The sequence below is a fragment of the Hylaeus volcanicus genome, chromosome 1 (assembly GCF_026283585.1).
Source record: "Hylaeus volcanicus isolate JK05 chromosome 1, UHH_iyHylVolc1.0_haploid, whole genome shotgun sequence".
In the NCBI taxonomy this organism is placed as follows: Eukaryota; Metazoa; Arthropoda; class Insecta; order Hymenoptera; family Colletidae; genus Hylaeus; species Hylaeus volcanicus.
The window spans coordinates 31,635,694-31,652,009 of NC_071976.1; the positions used below are offsets into that span (position 1 = coordinate 31,635,694).

Below are 16,316 nucleotides of genomic sequence, written 5' to 3' on the forward strand. Positions count from 1 at the left end.
CGCAGTGCCGTAGCTATAGGGGACAACGTATGATTCCATAGCAACGGTTGGCGCCAAAACCAGGAAAACTGTTTTTTTAGATATAAGAAATGTGTTTCGTCTGTAAAATTATTTCAATCCCTATCCCTGCATTATAATTTATCCGCACAATTAATATTATTGCATGCTAAAAAGTATTTCCAATTTTCATTTATAATTCTATTTTTGTTTGGGGCGACCAAGGCCGCCAATTTTATGGTCGTATTAGATACTCTATTGATACTAAAGGCAGTTCGCATGCGCGACTGGAAGCCGAATCTGGCATCACAGGTAAGAATGCGGTGTAGCAAAAGTTACTTCCAGTTACTTCTCAACATGGCTTCGTACGTGCGGTAAGTTAATTATTTTCGGCCTTTTAACCTTCAAAATATCAAGATAGATATTCTTCGATCGATAATGCTAGAATCACACCACGTTCATTCTTAAATAATTTCTATGCATAACGAATCATAAACGTTACAACTCTCTTTTAATGTTTATGTACTTTTCTAAATTGCAATAATGGTCACGCTGACGTGTCCATGATAACATCATTTTCGATATAAATGATTTTTTTCGAAAAGTACGACACGCAGTACTGCCTCGCTCTTATCGATTTGTTTATAACTCCGATATTATTCGTCCAGCCTCGTTCGAAGAGTATCTTTATCATTAAGAAACAGTATAAAACAAATTGTATTAGACTGACACAATAACATGACTCTTTAATCCTATTTCGCGATCAATCGAGTATAAAATGTAATCAATGTCGACGAAACCAACGTTCTACCTGCAATTGAATATATTAAACACTTGATCATTCGTGTTGCAGGTTGGGATTATTATTATTATTGGTCTGTTCTTCCTTTCTTGTGAATGCAGTTAATAGAGACACATTTAAAACATGCGATCAAAGCAGTTTTTGCAGGTAAACTTTGATTTAATTTCTGTTCTATTTGCATTGTCTGAAACTTAACTAAATTTCTATCTTTTAACATTAGGCGTTGCAGAAAAGTTGAACCAGGGAAATCACCGTATCAACTTCTGGTAGATACGTTTACTCACAACGAATCAACTATAAATATAGACTTATTTAATAAGGACACAGGGGTTCTTTATATATTGCAATTGACTGCATTGAAGAACAATACATTTAGGCTTCATATCAATGAAAAAAATCCGTTACATCCCAGATACGAACCTACAGAAGCCCTTCAGGATCAACCTCAAATATCAGAATTAACTTTGGTCGAAAGAACTAGCGATCATATAACTGTAAAAAATGGAGAAAACAAAGTCATCTTATACCCTACTCCGTTTAAAGTAGATTTATATTCCGAAGATGCGTTAGTTGTGTCTGCGAATGCGAGAGGCCTAATGAGATTCGAACACCATCGCGTAAAACCTAAGTAAGTCTAAACAAAATAATACTATATCGTTATTTTGAATATTCTGTTTCGGGTAAGTAACAAATTTGTTGTTAACGTGTCGTAGGAAACCGGAAGAGGAAAATGCAGAAAACGTGGACGCAACGCACAATAGTCAGTTTCCAGGCGATGGAGCAGAGAACGATCCGGGCGCGTGGGATGAGAATTTCAAAACCCATCACGACTCGAAACCTTTGGGGCCAGAAGCGGTAGCTCTGGATTTCAGCTTCCCTGGAGCAGACCATGCGTACGGTATACCAGAGCACGCCGATTCCTTTGCTTTGAAATCAACAAAACAAATCGACCCGTACAGGCTATACAATTTAGATGTATTCGAATACGAAATGAACGAGAGAATGTCCATCTACGGAGCTATACCTGTCCTCTATGCTCATGGCAAAGACAGAACAACCGGCATTTTTTGGCATAACGTAGCAGAAACATGGATCGACATTTTATCGAGTGCAGACAATAACGTTGTCGAGAACATTGTAAACCTCGTATCCGGTTCCGCTAAAAAGTCACAAGTTGACGCCCACTTCATGTCAGAATCTGGCGTGATCGATGTATTCTTCATGCTAGGCCCTAAGCCTTTAGATGTATTTAAACAATACACCGTCTTAACGGGTACAGCACCTCTGCCGCAAATGTTTAGTTTAGGCTATCATCAAAGTCGTTGGAATTATAACGACCAAGACGATGTCATGCAAATAGCGGAAAGTTTCGATGTACACGATATGCCTATGGATGTTATGTGGCTGGATATTGAGTACACAGATCAGAAGAAGTATTTTACCTGGGACCCGCGTAAATTTTCGAATCCCATCGAAATGTTACATAACTTAACCGCGAAAGGTAGAAAATTGGTTGTTATCATCGATCCACATATCAAACGTGATACAAATTATTTCATCCACAACGATGCTACCAATATGGGTTACTATGTAAAAACAAGAGACGGAAAGGACTACGAAGGTTGGTGTTGGCCAGGACCGACGTCGTACTTGGACTTCTTTAATCCAAAACTACGGGAATATTTTATCAGCCAGTATAGCTTAGATAAATTTCCTAGTACAAACGATCTGTACATCTGGAACGACATGAACGAACCGAGCGTATTTAACGGCCCTGAAGTTACCATGCCTAAGGATTTAATCCACCATGGTGGCTGGGAGCACAGACATGTCCATAACATCCATGGACATCTTATGATCATGTGTACATACGAAGCCTTGTTTAAAAGATCGGGAGGTACTTTGCGGCCGTTTATACTAACAAGATCATTCTTTGCCGGATCCCAACGTTACGCAGCCATGTGGACCGGCGATAATATGGCCGAATGGGATCATCTACGGGCAAGCTATCCGATGTGTCTCAGTGTAGCCATTTCCGGGATGTCGTTCTGTGGCGCGGACGTTGCAGGCTTTTTCAAAAATCCAGACCCTGAACTCTTCATCAGGTGGAACCAAGCTGGAGCCTGGCTTCCTTTCTTCCGGCAACACTCTCATATCGAAACCAAACGACGCGAACCTTGGACATTTAACGAAGAAACTACTCAAATCGTCAGAGAAACTTTCAGAATGAGATACTCCTATTTGCCGCTATGGTACACGATATTCCGTGATTATGAGGTAAACGGCAACCCAGTTATACGACCCTTATGGGCTCATTATCCAACCGAAACAGAAACATATACGATCGATGATGAAATACTCATTGGAGATTCGATACTTGTGCATCCAGTCTTTCAACCATCCGTCACGGATGTTAACGTATACTTCCCTGGAGAGGGTAAAGTAACTTGGTACGACGTTGACACCATGCAACCGTATCGTCAACCAGGCATAGTTAACGTCCCTGTAACCCTTCACAAAATTCCGGTATTCCAAAGGGGAGGTTCAATTGTTCCACGTAAAATGAGAATACGTCGTAGCACCGTCGCAATGAAGAACGATCCGTACACTTTAGTAGTCATCACAGATTCTAACGGCAAAGCTAACGGCACATTGTACATCGATGACGAAACTAGCTTCGAGTATCGTCATGGAAAATATCTATATCTAAGACTTAATTTCGAAGAAAATAAATTAACCTCAACATTCATAGATAAGTTAGCTTCATATCAAACGGAAAGCTGGTTGGAAAGGGTAGACATAGCAAATCCACCTCAAGGAATAACATCCGCTGTGTTGACTTCGCGCAGTAAGTAACGAAAATTTAATTTAAAGGAAAACGAAAGTTTTTGCTCTATTTATAATATAAATTCTGTTAAAATGTATTTTCTTTTCAGGTTTGGGGAAAGTAACTCTGGAGGCCAAGTACAATCCAAATAATAATATATTAACCGTGCGTAAACCGGGTGTAAATATGGGAGAAGAATGGACTATCGAATTGATCCATTAGAATCACAGTTTTATTCATCATAATCTCAGTAATCATACAGTAGTGCCAGTTTTCTATTATTCGCGTAATTCTTTCAGCTATCTGTGATCAAAAGGGAGATTGTATACTATTGCAGACGAAATACAACGTAGAGATATGATGTAAATGGTATATTTATTACTTTGACGAGTAAAAAATTACTTCTGTTTAATTACGTAGAAGCATTGAAACGCCTTTACACAACATTTGAAGGTTATATTTGTGCATGTCAACTTTAATAAAACATTACGTGTATTAGAAGTTAAAAGCACCGAACATATGTTTCCGAAGAAAATTTAAAATTAATACGTAATATATCGGATCCATTTTCTGTATATTTCGTAATTACTTTTTTGTTCCACCTGCTGTAAATGTGTTCCCAAGCTGAAAAATCATTTAATTGTAGAAATCTTTTGTAACTGAAAAAAAAACGGTAAACATGAAAATACAAAAACTTTTCTCAATTTAGTTAAAAAAATGTTTTATTAAATTAATCACGTTCTGCTGGTGCTTGCTTATGAGCTAAATACAAAAACACTATCGATGATAATGCGGATACCAAAAAGATCACGTCGAACCATCTATGATAAAAATTAAATTGCAATTCCCCTAAAACTTGTGTTATTATAATACGATATTCCGCAGGCATATTCATTCGCATTAGAAGTACAGAGGATACGAAATACATACCCTAAAAAAAAAAATATGAAACTGTATACTTGAAATTGTTCATAACTTTGTTAACATTAAGAAGAATCTTACCATTATTTGAGCAAGTATAAGTACAATAATATTCGATGATTTGCTACTTGATATAGCATAAAAAAACTGAAATGAAATAGGTAACATTAGATGTTTAATAAGAATACTTTAAGACTGATGATTCAACGACGTATCGAACGTGTTTTGCAATATTTATGTAGTATGTACAAAATACACGTAATAAATATCAAACACCATTCTACACAGCTAAATAAATTTTTCTTAAACATACCTTTGTGAGGGTTAATAATAAACCGCGAATTGATGTTAAGACAATACAGCCAACAAGATAAAATGATATGTGTTGCGACCAAAACGTAACATCGATGTCAAATCCCATCCAGTGAACAGCAATTTCGATTGCTCTGGTTACGGGATCCTTCTTGCCCACGCGATCGAACACTATATTAATTGTCGACTGGAACAAAAATTATTTAAGATTTATCAAATAAATTATATCTTTTCGATAGTTATTGGTATCAAAACTTACAATGAATATCTTCCAAGTACAATAGACAGAGAAAAAATACCCTAAAAAATTGAAATATTTTCCTTGCCAAGTGGCAGCCCATTCTAAACGTTCTCTTGCATTTTGAATATCATGTGCCTCCAAAAACAATTGTCGAGACATTTCTTCTAATGCCGTTACTTCTGTTTGTAACTGTTTTATACTTTCTTGATTACTTTTAACCACTCTTAAAGGTCCTAACATGCCCCACAGTCTAGATCGTGCTTCTGTCTGTCCCACAACTTCTCCCTTCTTGGCTAATGCTATTCTCTTTTTTTTGGCGACAATCATGTCCATTGTTTGCAGCAATCGTTTCTCTATGCTTTGTACATCGGCATATGTAACAGGCCGCATGAAATAAGCCATCGAGGTATACGGATAATTTACAGCACCAAATCCCGATAAGAGTGCCATAACAGTAACTCCGATTACGCCTATTCTACTAACACCCTGTTCAATGGAGAGTAGGCCTTTTTTTGGGCTTAAAATAGGAAATGGATCTCCCACTTTCCAAAACAAATACAGATAAAAGAGATATACAATGACTGTTAATGGCCTTATTAATTTCAATCTTACTGTAGAAGAAAAAGTGTTTATTTTAATAGCACATAGACAACGTTCCCAATATAATTGCTTTGCAACCATACATACCAAATCTAATGTTACTGATAATAAAGTATGCTATGTAAAATGGAATCACAACGATTACCATAAACAAGAGCATATAGAGGCCAGCATTCCAATGAAAATATCTGGAACTAAATCACACAGAGCATTATTAAATAATGTCAAACAAATAGGAGTTGTTTCCTTACCTGGAATCAAGGACTCCTACTATTTCAAAAATAATTAGCTCAAACATGGTACAAGATAATGAAAATGTTGTTGAGAAAATTAATTGTACTAATCTGTGATGAACTTCGTAATCTCGAAACAATTTTTTTACAAAGAATACCCATCCTCCTAAGAAGAAGATGACCTGGAATATGTAACATAAATGAATAGGAAAAACCTATGAGCCTTATCATTGAATCTAGCAATACACAGTGTAGTTACACAAGATTAGATAAATAAATTTGTCAGTTTGTGAAATAAGTCACACGATTTTAAACCACCAGATTTATTGTGGGCAGCATTGGCATCGATACAATCAATATAAATTACATACACATAATACAATCTGCTCTCTTACTTAATATATAAACGAATGACAAGTATTACAAATTATTTTCTCCCTCAACGTAATCGTTTATAACCTAATCGTGTAACGTCTACGAGTACCGGTAAAATTTTCTATAATAGTGGACATAAATTTCCACCTGTGTAATTAGAATCACGAATGTATCCTCCAAGAAACCCATGTTTTAATAATATCGCAAACACTTCGCATTGCAAAGTGTCAGATTATTATCTCGCAACTTGACAGAACGCCGCAAGAAAAACAATCCACGCGGCACTGTAATGGGTGCCACAAAAAATACTACAAGTGCTACAGCACTACTATTTGCGTTTTATGGACAGGCGAATGTGGCGCCATCGGTGGGAAAACACTCAAGTTTGTAATGAAAATAGTAGTTTCCATCACTTCTCATAGATAGCGCCACAGACATTTTCATAAAAACTAATAATAATTTATTATTAATATCTATAACCACTACAAAGATCAGACAAGAAAGATTATGCGTGATTATGCCAAATTTGATGTAATACAGTAATAACCATCGACACTTTAGTTAATGACGTCATCTAGCAGAAGCAGTCGGAACTATTGTCCCTATAAACTTAGGCATTTTCCCATCGATGACGCCACCGATATTTTTTAATCGATTTTTCTTTTTTTGTCATAAATGCCTAATTAGTACGATTTCTTGCATAATAACACTTCAATAATATGTCTAATTTATAATTTTTAGCAATAATTATTTAATTTAGCAATCATTTTCGATCCTTTGGTTAGCGACGCCATCTGATAAAAGCAGTCGGAATTATTTTCACTACAAACTTGGGCGTTTTACCACACATGGCGCCACTAGTAGTAATACCGACGTTATCAAGGCGCGATAGATTATCAGTATCTGGATAAATGATACTGATACTAACCTAAAACTTAACCTTGTTGCTTTGACAAACGTCACGCACATACTTACGAACATGACTAATCCGCTACGAACGTTATTTTCGTTTCTGAATTATTGGTATTTTAGATACATGCTCGTTACGGAGCTATACATGGTTGAAAAATGGGAACAGAATTTTATCCGTATCCTTTTTAACATGTACCAAATGTTTCTAAAACTAAACATAAACTTTTGCTAGAGAGATCTGTTACCAATGATTAACTATTCGAAGAACACAATATATTAATTCCTATATTAAATATAGATATATTTCTGTTGACACTTTTCTTTTTTGTCTTTTTATTCAATTATAAAGTATTATTGCCAATGGTGCAATATACGCTGCATACTTGAATGAAATTCTATTGTAAGCAAAGCTGTTTTTATTTATAATACCATATGTAATGTAATTTGTTATGATAGATATTAAAATGCTAAATAAGTTCATTAAAAAAATATCCGAGTTTTATTTGTATTAAATTTTCAAAACTGCAGAATATCTCTTATGTGAACATTACCAGGGATAAAATAATTTATGTGTACACAATTTTTTGAGTTTCTTTATATTTAATAATGATAAACACGAACACAGACAGTTTTTCAATAATGATATTTCGCATGTAAGTAGGCACAACAGGAGCGATATGAATAAAATTTCATGAAAATTAAAGTACAACTATCGTGTTCAGAAACAAATGTACCATGATATCAAACGTAAGGCATTCATAATTTCTAACAAACACAATAAACGTATAAATCCAGTTGTATTTTGTATGAATATTGATAAAATCAAATTACAAATAAATGAGAAACATAATAATAAAAGTTTAAACACTAAAACACATGAAACTTATAGTATGTTGTGTATCTCAAGTGGCCATTGTAATGTATTTACATGTTGCTTTCTCCAAATCAATGAATATATGTATCTGTGATGTGAATGTAGATGTTGATAGGGTTAAAATGATAGCTACTGTTTAAATTAAGCTACTGTTCTGTTTTATGCAGAATATTTATGGTTTACTTGCTAATATTGCAATTATTCTGTTGATAGAAGAATCGAAAAGAATTTCCGATCTTCGATGCTATAATACTGTGCATATGATAATAGTGGATCCAAATCGTTCTTTTCTCCAATCCTTAAATCAGATATTCCGTTAAAAAATTATCGATACTTATCACAGGAATGTAAATACAATCGCAAGCCCATAATAGTAGAAGAATCGTATTTAGAAATATAGAATGAAAAAACATAAAGGACGGACAATATTAAGAAAATCATCATTCCTCAAATTTTTTTTTCAACGATCACGAAAAAATCAACACACTTTTTGTAAGTATCGACACTCCTGGCAGTGATATTGGTCCCAATACTGTACATATGCCATGTATGACTGTAATAAACTGGTAGATGCGAATGAAAAATTAATAAAGTAACGTATGATAATTCTATTGAATATGAATACAGAGACTCATATTAAATATAAATACAGTAGTTCCCAGTTTCCAAAGCCAATTCCTAGACCGAATTCAAGTTTCGGAATCGTACCCACCACTGTTTATATTTGTTCAGCTCGATCGGCCAAGATGTTCCGAACCATAGCGATAAAATACGTAAAAGGGACCGAATTTCATCTTCTAGTGGAAACAAACAATTGTTTTTATTTGTCGATATATTTTTACGAAAATATTAATAGAAGATCGACGTGGGTTTTCCCGTGAAAATAATTCCAAACACGACTCTTCGCAGACAAGTCTTAAATATACGTAGTTGAAATCTATATAGAAATGATTAGAATAACGTACGATTAATAATAGTCCGAATGAGTCAACGTTTGGACTCATTCTCATCGGGAAGTCACGTCAGTTCATTAATAATATCCTCGCAAAGATATAACAAAAAATTTTATTTCACAATAGTGATTCATACATCGATATGCATCACTTTGAGGTTGTGATGATCAAGCGCATATAATGCGAGAATCATTTGCTATTGTTCTACCTCGCTCATTCTCTTTGCATCCCATTCACTCTCCTTTCGAGCGAGCCGTTAGGCTTCGACCTAGATGCAAGATAAAATTTTCTACCTTACACCGCCTTCAAAATAATCGGGGGTCCCGATTTTGTTACTTGACAGCGGGAACTACTGTATGATATGGATCTTCCATCTGACTGCAAATCGTTCTCAGTATCCAATCGCCTGACTCGTACCCTTTGCTTGTAATGGTATTCCTTGAGATAACTTTTAAGCGTCTTTGGCAATTGCAGCTTATTTATACCGTCGTATGTCGTTCGCGTGGTTATAACCGCACGGCACAAGTGTTGTAATGGAAAAGCAAAATTTCGGTGTAATGGTATCGTAAGCATAGGTTCGAAGAACATACAACAAGATGGATCCTTATAATGCTCGATTAAACCACACACCTGCAAAAGCGTTTATCATTGTCGTTAGTTCAACGGTTCATTTTTTGTTTTTACGAAGATAATGTACGACGTACCGTTTCCGAGGCATACACGCCTGGATCATGCGAATCGAAACTAAATTTATGATTCCACTGTTCAATTCGCGCATGCAGAGAACGTCCGTATTTTCGAAAACTAACAGAAAATAAGAACTCCTCTTGAGCTGAGTCCCGCAACAAGAACGTGCCTTCTTGCTTGTCTTCTAGCAAACGTTCGGCTTCGTATCTATCCATTTTACCCCAATAAAAAGAACAAGCAGTAATTGATCTGAGATCTGGTACAAGACAATGGACGTAATCAACCTGCGAATACAAAAAAAAAATATGCAACCTTAGAATACTATCTGCTTCGTTATTTTTACATATAAATAGATCAGCTTACTTGTGTATGTGCCAGCCTTTCGAGATTCGGAATTAAAGTAAAATCAATTTGGGATAATGCTGTGAGCGCAGCAGCGTGTATGCCAGCATGTGCTTGAAATAACGCGGCTAAACTGTCTACGGTTATGCCATTTGGATGTACTTGTATCCCTGAAGAATTAGTAGGCTTATAACCAGGAGGAGGTTCGATACCTTCCTCCATTTCTCGTGCGCGCTGTAATCGAGCTCTTTCGTCGCAATCCTGTAATAAAATTTATCAAAACAATCACGTTTCGCATACGCGTATTTTCATCGAAGAGAGAACAGTATCACGTACTTCCATTGGAAACTCCTCTGGATTGAACCTTGAAAGATCGATTACAGGGCTGGGTGGAAGAGGTCCAAGCACTGGACTTTGCGGAGCGGATCGACTATTAAATATCACGCCAGCTCCTATAGGATGCTCTTCAGTTCTTCTATAACCGGTACACACGCAATCTGAACTATTATTCCCGTGACCAGGAATAATATCAGTGCTTTTAGAACTTTTGCTCTTGGCACAATTAAATTTCAATACCCAATTGCTTCGTTTCTTTTTCGAAGATAAAACGTGGGTACATACAGGACTTTGATCCTTGTTACGCTGTTTACCTAAATTATTAGAGATATATATTGAAACACTGAAGATTACAAGAACATGTACAAGAAGTACATATCATACCTTTCCGTTTCCCGAATGATAAAGTTTTAGAAGATCTCCGTAAAGGAGGATTCACAGGACTATCTTCTGAACTACTACTAGTATTACTACCCTCAGAACTGCTGCAACATGGCTCCTGTTGTTTGTATCGTATCTCGCTAGTTATATTTCCATTGTTACAAAGTTGCTTGGAATCCTCAGTTTCAACTGGTTGACTGTACAAAGTTTCAAATTTAGAATTATGATTATCTAGATCTAAATTTAAATGATCGTTGTCTAAATGTCCATCCAGCTTGCATTCGCCGTGCAAGATCAGATTAGAGTTTAACACAGGTACATTTCCATTATTTTTATTATCGTTTAAATTCTCTATACCGTCTTGATTCGTCATTTCTAAGTGCGACAACTGAATAACATTAGCACACGCTTCGGAAGACTGTCGTTCACTATCCATTCTAAAAAATTCTCTGAGACTAGCGAAATGCTGTCCCATTATTAAATGGATTGACAGGCATTTTATCGCCTCAAAAGTATATCGTTTGTATTTCTCTTTTATAGGAATATTATAAATACTTTCATCTTATACAATATCATTATATTATATCACATAAGTTGCCAATCGGTATAAATTTTCGATTATCTAAAACAAAGTTTCCAATAATTCGTAAGTTTCAACAAGAAATAACGTACCTGTTATTATTTACGACAGAATCCAGTCTGTTTTCCTCCACTATGCAAATGCGAATGAGATACTTACCAATAGTATAAAAGGTTCTATTATACCAGTAATGTCCACACAAAGGCTGTTTACGAACTTTTTAAGCGTGCATAATGAGTATTTCCTGATGGCAGCTACTTCTTAAAACATGTCCAGACAAGTTTTGACAGGATTTTCTTAGACGATCGAGTCACGTGTACCGACAGATATTTTTAGCCACCACTAAAGTATTTATCTCACGTTACGATCGAAATCATATTTTAACATATGACGCACTGTATTTCCGACTACCGTAATCAAAGACGTGAAATTGTCAAAACACGACCTAATGCATAGTCAGCCATTTTCCCTAACTGGTTCTTTCTCGTGTATCATTGGTAAAGCACAAACTAGACAGTGGTTCATACGTTGGAGAAAGAAGTTGAGTTTAGATTTCAGTAGATGTAAATCAGTCTGAAGTTTGCTGATATGTTTGTCTCGTTTCCTCTCTTGATTATTTTCAAAAGAAGGAAACGGGACAAACATATCGGCAAACTTCAGATTTATTCGAAGCCTAGGGTTTCGCCCATCTCAGAATTTTCCAAATTTCGCAAGAATACAATATTACGAGAAAGATTGTTTTTTCTCCACTATATAATTTTCCAGAATTTGAAATTCATTTTGAAAAACACTAATCTATATAGACATGTTTGCAATACATCCAACAATTTCAAACTATTTCAAACGCCCTGTAACGCCCTCTACGTAGCACTGTTTGTTCACATGCATAGATATTTTCAATCGCAATTTAAATAAAAAAAGAAATCCAAGAATAAGTTTATCGTATAAATAATCTTATAATTTTTTCTCAACAAATGAAAATTTATTTCAGGTACAATATGTTTAAAATCTAATCATCGAGCAACACAATTTTTTCGTAATATGATCGTCATTGCGTTATCATTGTTATCAGAGTATCTTATATTTACATAACGATAAACGCGGAATGTTTAAACATAAAGAACAAAGATAGGAGCGTTTCAATGTAACAATACGTATTAACAATGGATTCGGATTTTAAATATACAGCTTTAGTAACTGGATTCGGTCCATTTGACAATCACATCGTTAATGCCAGCTGGGAAGCTGTGAAAGAGTTAAATAAATTAGCTGCTAATTCGAAAGAATTGAAGGATGTCAAGCTAATTGTCCAAGAGATTCCAGTTTCGTATGAGGATGTCGATAATTATATACCTACACTCTGGGAGGAATACAAACCCACGGTAAATCTTTATTTTTAATAAAATTTTATCATGTTTTTTGAAATATAAGGAATTCTTTTTGTAGGTAGTTCTACATGTAGGTGTATCACACAAAGCAGACTGCTTAACGATAGAGTGTTGCGCGCATAGCAATGGTTACGTACGAAAGGACATTTATGATAAATGTCCAGACGAAAGTACAATTCCAGACCAGATTCTAAAAACTGGTATCAATGTCGATACAATCTGTGATAAAGTCAATAAACATTCAAACAAAACAAAGTGCAATGCCTGCATTTCATATGATGCAGGCAGATATCTATGCGAATATATATTTTACAAATCTTTACAAATAAATTCTACCAAAACATTATTTGTTCACGTTCCTGATTTTCATAAATACTCAAGTCTTCAAACTGCAAAAGGCTTGCACCACATTTTATGTTATATGATTCAATGCTCGAGGGATACATAATTAAGAAGAATTGCAGGATAATTTTGACAGTTTTTCAAATGTATTTTTAATAAAAATTGGCCACATTGTAAAACATTAAAATTGCTATTAATGTAAAACTTATTACTATTCTGGTAAATATAATAATGTATCACAAATGTCGCTATTGCCTTATCTATGATCCTCCATGTTGAAATCTAGTACGCGCGGGAGGTATATTGTACCTAAGTTCGAGAAATTCTGGTTTTCTTATCATAGAAGCTACATGACCCATTTGGATTGTACAATCAGGATTCAAATTTGGAGGTAGTAATGTACATTCTCTTTCTAAGATGCACGCCAATCCTTCTAAAAGTTCCACGAATCCCATCGATGCGGCAGCTCTGCGCAGTCGGTTTACTTCCTACATGAAAATTCAAACATCAGAGAAACAGAGTCCACGATTCGATGTATTATCATCTTACCTTATAGAAGTTTTGTGTTTTCTCCGGTAATTTTCTTGCATGCCTTAAAATTTTCTGAATATCAGATTGCAGGCCAACTTGACGAATCCAAGAAGGTGCATTCTGGGTGTAACTCCTCTTTTCATTTGGTCTGACTGGAAAGCTAACAGCTGCACCTTTAGCTGCATCGACTGGACCGAGATTACTGAAATTACCTAACCAAGGCACAACGTCTAAACCTGGTTCTAACACTGTCAGCATTAAGTTCGATTTTTTTTTGGTATCCGCCCACGAGTATATAAAACCATACCACTCGTTATTTAACAAACAGAGCGCCACCATATTTTCCACCTGTAGCAAGCGTACAAGAATCATCGACGTATCCTAAATAATTAAAAAATAAAATAAAATTTTGTTGAACATTGACTACCTTCAATGCTCCGTGTAATAACACGCAAAAAGACGGTATTTTCCCTTCGTCCCCGTTCTCGTCTGTGTCTGAGTCTTCTTCTAGAGATATACCTTGCATACTTGGACTCTTCTCTGTAGCTAATGGTAAAACTAAATGCCTAGATATAGCGCTGGGACTGCCGACGTCTGCTACTGATATAAATCCACAAATTTCTATGGTTTTTGATATCATTAAACCAGAAACTAACTCAAAGTCTGTCTTTTTAGTATAAGGCTAAAATAGTAATCATGTATCAGATCCAGAGTAGCAAATGTTCATTTTTTTTATATACTTTCTTGCTCACCATAGGTGCTGGGGATAAAAGAATACAGGAACCTAAATTCCCGGATTTCAAATACCCTTGGAAAGAAACGTAATTACTTTCTGCTAATTTTTGGAAACAAGCTGTGACTGTATGCTTAGAAAGTGGTGCTTCAGGTACAAGTACCACACTATCACCACCAGCTAATTCAACTAATCGCTGATACAATGGTAAACCCATATGTAAACCAGCATCTAAATAAAGTGTCAAAATGTAATGCAAGCTAACGAATTTTTTATAAAAATTGCTAAAAACTCTTATTTGTTAGGTATACCTTGTTGTGGTGCAATGCAAACGACGCTTAGCTTTCCTGGATAAGGAAATGGTAATGGAAATGGATTTACATCCCTTGTCACATTTAAAGAGTTCAATGAGTCACCTAATGACATTGGACCTACTCCAGGATTACCATCTGTAATTAGTACCACTTGACAAGCTGTGGTATTACCCCATTCCGCCATAATAACATTGTTAACGCCGTGAAGAGCAGTTTCTATACAAGTCTTATCGCATTCTTCTATATTTTGCAATTTCGAACGTATGCTGTCATAATCACGAGTGAATGGACAAACAACTTCATACAACGAAGAGAAAACAACCTGAATCGATGAAAAAATTGAGCAGTTAATTAAAAATAATACAGCAATAGTTTTTATAAAACATATACTTACTAAAGACACAAATTCTAACTTTGAATTCACTTGCAAATAATGCAATAATGCATTTATACCGTGTACTGCTAAATGATGCCTCGTCAACTGTTCGTTTTGATTATTCTCAGTCGATCCACATCCTAATACCGGACGTCTCATCGACAAAGATACGTCTAATGCTATAACGGTTGGCATTTTCGTACATGAAAGGCCAAAACGTTAAATTCTGATCTACATGGACACGTCTTATAAAACTACTTTGTTTAATTATTGACTAAAAAGTAGATAAGTCCGAAGTTTGTAGGTTAAACACGCTGTTTACATTTAGTACAAGCTGCACATTGTGTACATACACAAAAGTCTATTAATTGTTGCCGTTTCAGGCGAATATCATATGCTAAATGCATACCCGTTCTTATTTACAAGTTTCTAATTAGTGCGTGAAATTATTGAAATTCTAGTTGCCGTAATTTTAGCTTTGTAATAGGTTAGCGATACATTCAATAGATAGCTAAATACATATCATTACATTTTAATATATTTGTGTACATACAATTTAATTAAAATGTATTCATTTTCAAAATGCAATGATATATTTAATAAATAATAGTTGAACTATTGATAAATTTATTTTCAAAAGTAATGGGCAGCGTGGTGGTTCCCACTATTCTCGTCAGATGGCGTGTGGCGTTTAGTATCACTGGCGCCATCGGTGGGAAAACGTCCAAGTTTGTGCCGACAATAGTTTATACTGTTTTTGCTAGATGACGCCACTAACTAAAGAATTCATAATTATTGCAGAATTATTCATAAGAATGAGAAATTATACATAATAACACTATCTCGAAGTGTATAAAGCAAAGAATTGTGTTGAAATTATGCATTTATGGAAAATAAAGAATAATCACTTAAAGGTATAGGTGGCGCCACCTAGCAGGATCAGTGGGAACTATTGTCGCTACAAACTTGGGAATTTAACCACCGATGACGCCACCAGTGTACTACGTCGTTCGCCATCTGGCGGCACAATAGTACAAACTTGAGCCGAAGGTTCCAAAATTAGTTCGTTTTTCATTTACCGCGAGATGGCGATACTGAATTTTGGTCCATGAATCATGAATCACAGCGCAGGTATCTACAGGGTATCCTAAAAATGTTGTAACATCTTGAAAAGGGTGGTTCGGGAGGTGATTTGAAACAACTTTTTCCTTAGCGAAAATGTTATCCGAGGCTTCGTTGAGGAGATATTAACGGAAAAC

General features: G+C 35.5%; 5 protein-coding genes across 5 annotated transcripts; 2 read left to right on the forward strand and 3 right to left on the reverse strand.

Annotated features, from left to right (window-relative positions):
- Positions 1 to 258: 258 nt before the first annotated feature.
- LOC128884632 (neutral alpha-glucosidase AB) lies at positions 259 to 3,998 on the forward strand. Its single transcript, XM_054138136.1, has 5 exons — positions 259 to 371; positions 851 to 946; positions 1,020 to 1,427; positions 1,513 to 3,647; positions 3,736 to 3,998. Exons 1-5 carry the CDS (start codon positions 277 to 279, stop codon positions 3,846 to 3,848), a joined length of 2,847 nt encoding a protein of 948 aa, XP_053994111.1. The 5' UTR covers positions 259 to 276; the 3' UTR covers positions 3,849 to 3,998.
- A 332-nt stretch (positions 3,999 to 4,330) lies between these two features.
- On the reverse strand, positions 4,331 to 6,615 carry LOC128884634 (Golgi pH regulator). The gene is made up of 7 exons (XM_054138138.1): positions 6,456 to 6,615; positions 5,952 to 6,115; positions 5,788 to 5,894; positions 5,119 to 5,711; positions 4,861 to 5,046; positions 4,629 to 4,694; positions 4,331 to 4,557 (listed from the first exon to the last, which is right to left on the reverse strand). Exons 1-7 carry the CDS (start codon positions 6,495 to 6,497, stop codon positions 4,357 to 4,359), a joined length of 1,359 nt encoding a protein of 452 aa, XP_053994113.1. The 5' UTR covers positions 6,498 to 6,615; the 3' UTR covers positions 4,331 to 4,356.
- Positions 6,616 to 7,800: 1,185 nt separating this feature from the next.
- Positions 7,801 to 11,862, reverse strand: LOC128884610 (uncharacterized). Its single transcript, XM_054138096.1, has 6 exons — positions 11,533 to 11,862; positions 10,797 to 11,415; positions 10,413 to 10,726; positions 10,098 to 10,337; positions 9,752 to 10,018; positions 7,801 to 9,677 (listed from the first exon to the last, which is right to left on the reverse strand). The coding sequence occupies exons 2-6, from the start codon at positions 11,266 to 11,268 to the stop codon at positions 9,342 to 9,344; spliced, it is 1,629 nt and encodes a 542-aa protein (XP_053994071.1). The 5' UTR covers positions 11,269 to 11,415; positions 11,533 to 11,862; the 3' UTR covers positions 7,801 to 9,341.
- A 536-nt stretch (positions 11,863 to 12,398) lies between these two features.
- Positions 12,399 to 13,340, forward strand: LOC128874867 (pyroglutamyl-peptidase 1). Its single transcript, XM_054120029.1, has 2 exons — positions 12,399 to 12,755; positions 12,820 to 13,340. The coding sequence occupies exons 1-2, from the start codon at positions 12,537 to 12,539 to the stop codon at positions 13,207 to 13,209; spliced, it is 609 nt and encodes a 202-aa protein (XP_053976004.1). The 5' UTR covers positions 12,399 to 12,536; the 3' UTR covers positions 13,210 to 13,340.
- Positions 13,231 to 15,721, reverse strand: LOC128874796 (integrator complex subunit 14). The gene is made up of 6 exons (XM_054119904.1): positions 15,076 to 15,721; positions 14,679 to 15,003; positions 14,387 to 14,598; positions 14,062 to 14,316; positions 13,653 to 13,982; positions 13,231 to 13,591 (listed from the first exon to the last, which is right to left on the reverse strand). The coding sequence occupies exons 1-6, from the start codon at positions 15,250 to 15,252 to the stop codon at positions 13,364 to 13,366; spliced, it is 1,527 nt and encodes a 508-aa protein (XP_053975879.1). The 5' UTR covers positions 15,253 to 15,721; the 3' UTR covers positions 13,231 to 13,363.
- Positions 15,722 to 16,316: the final 595 nt, after the last annotated feature.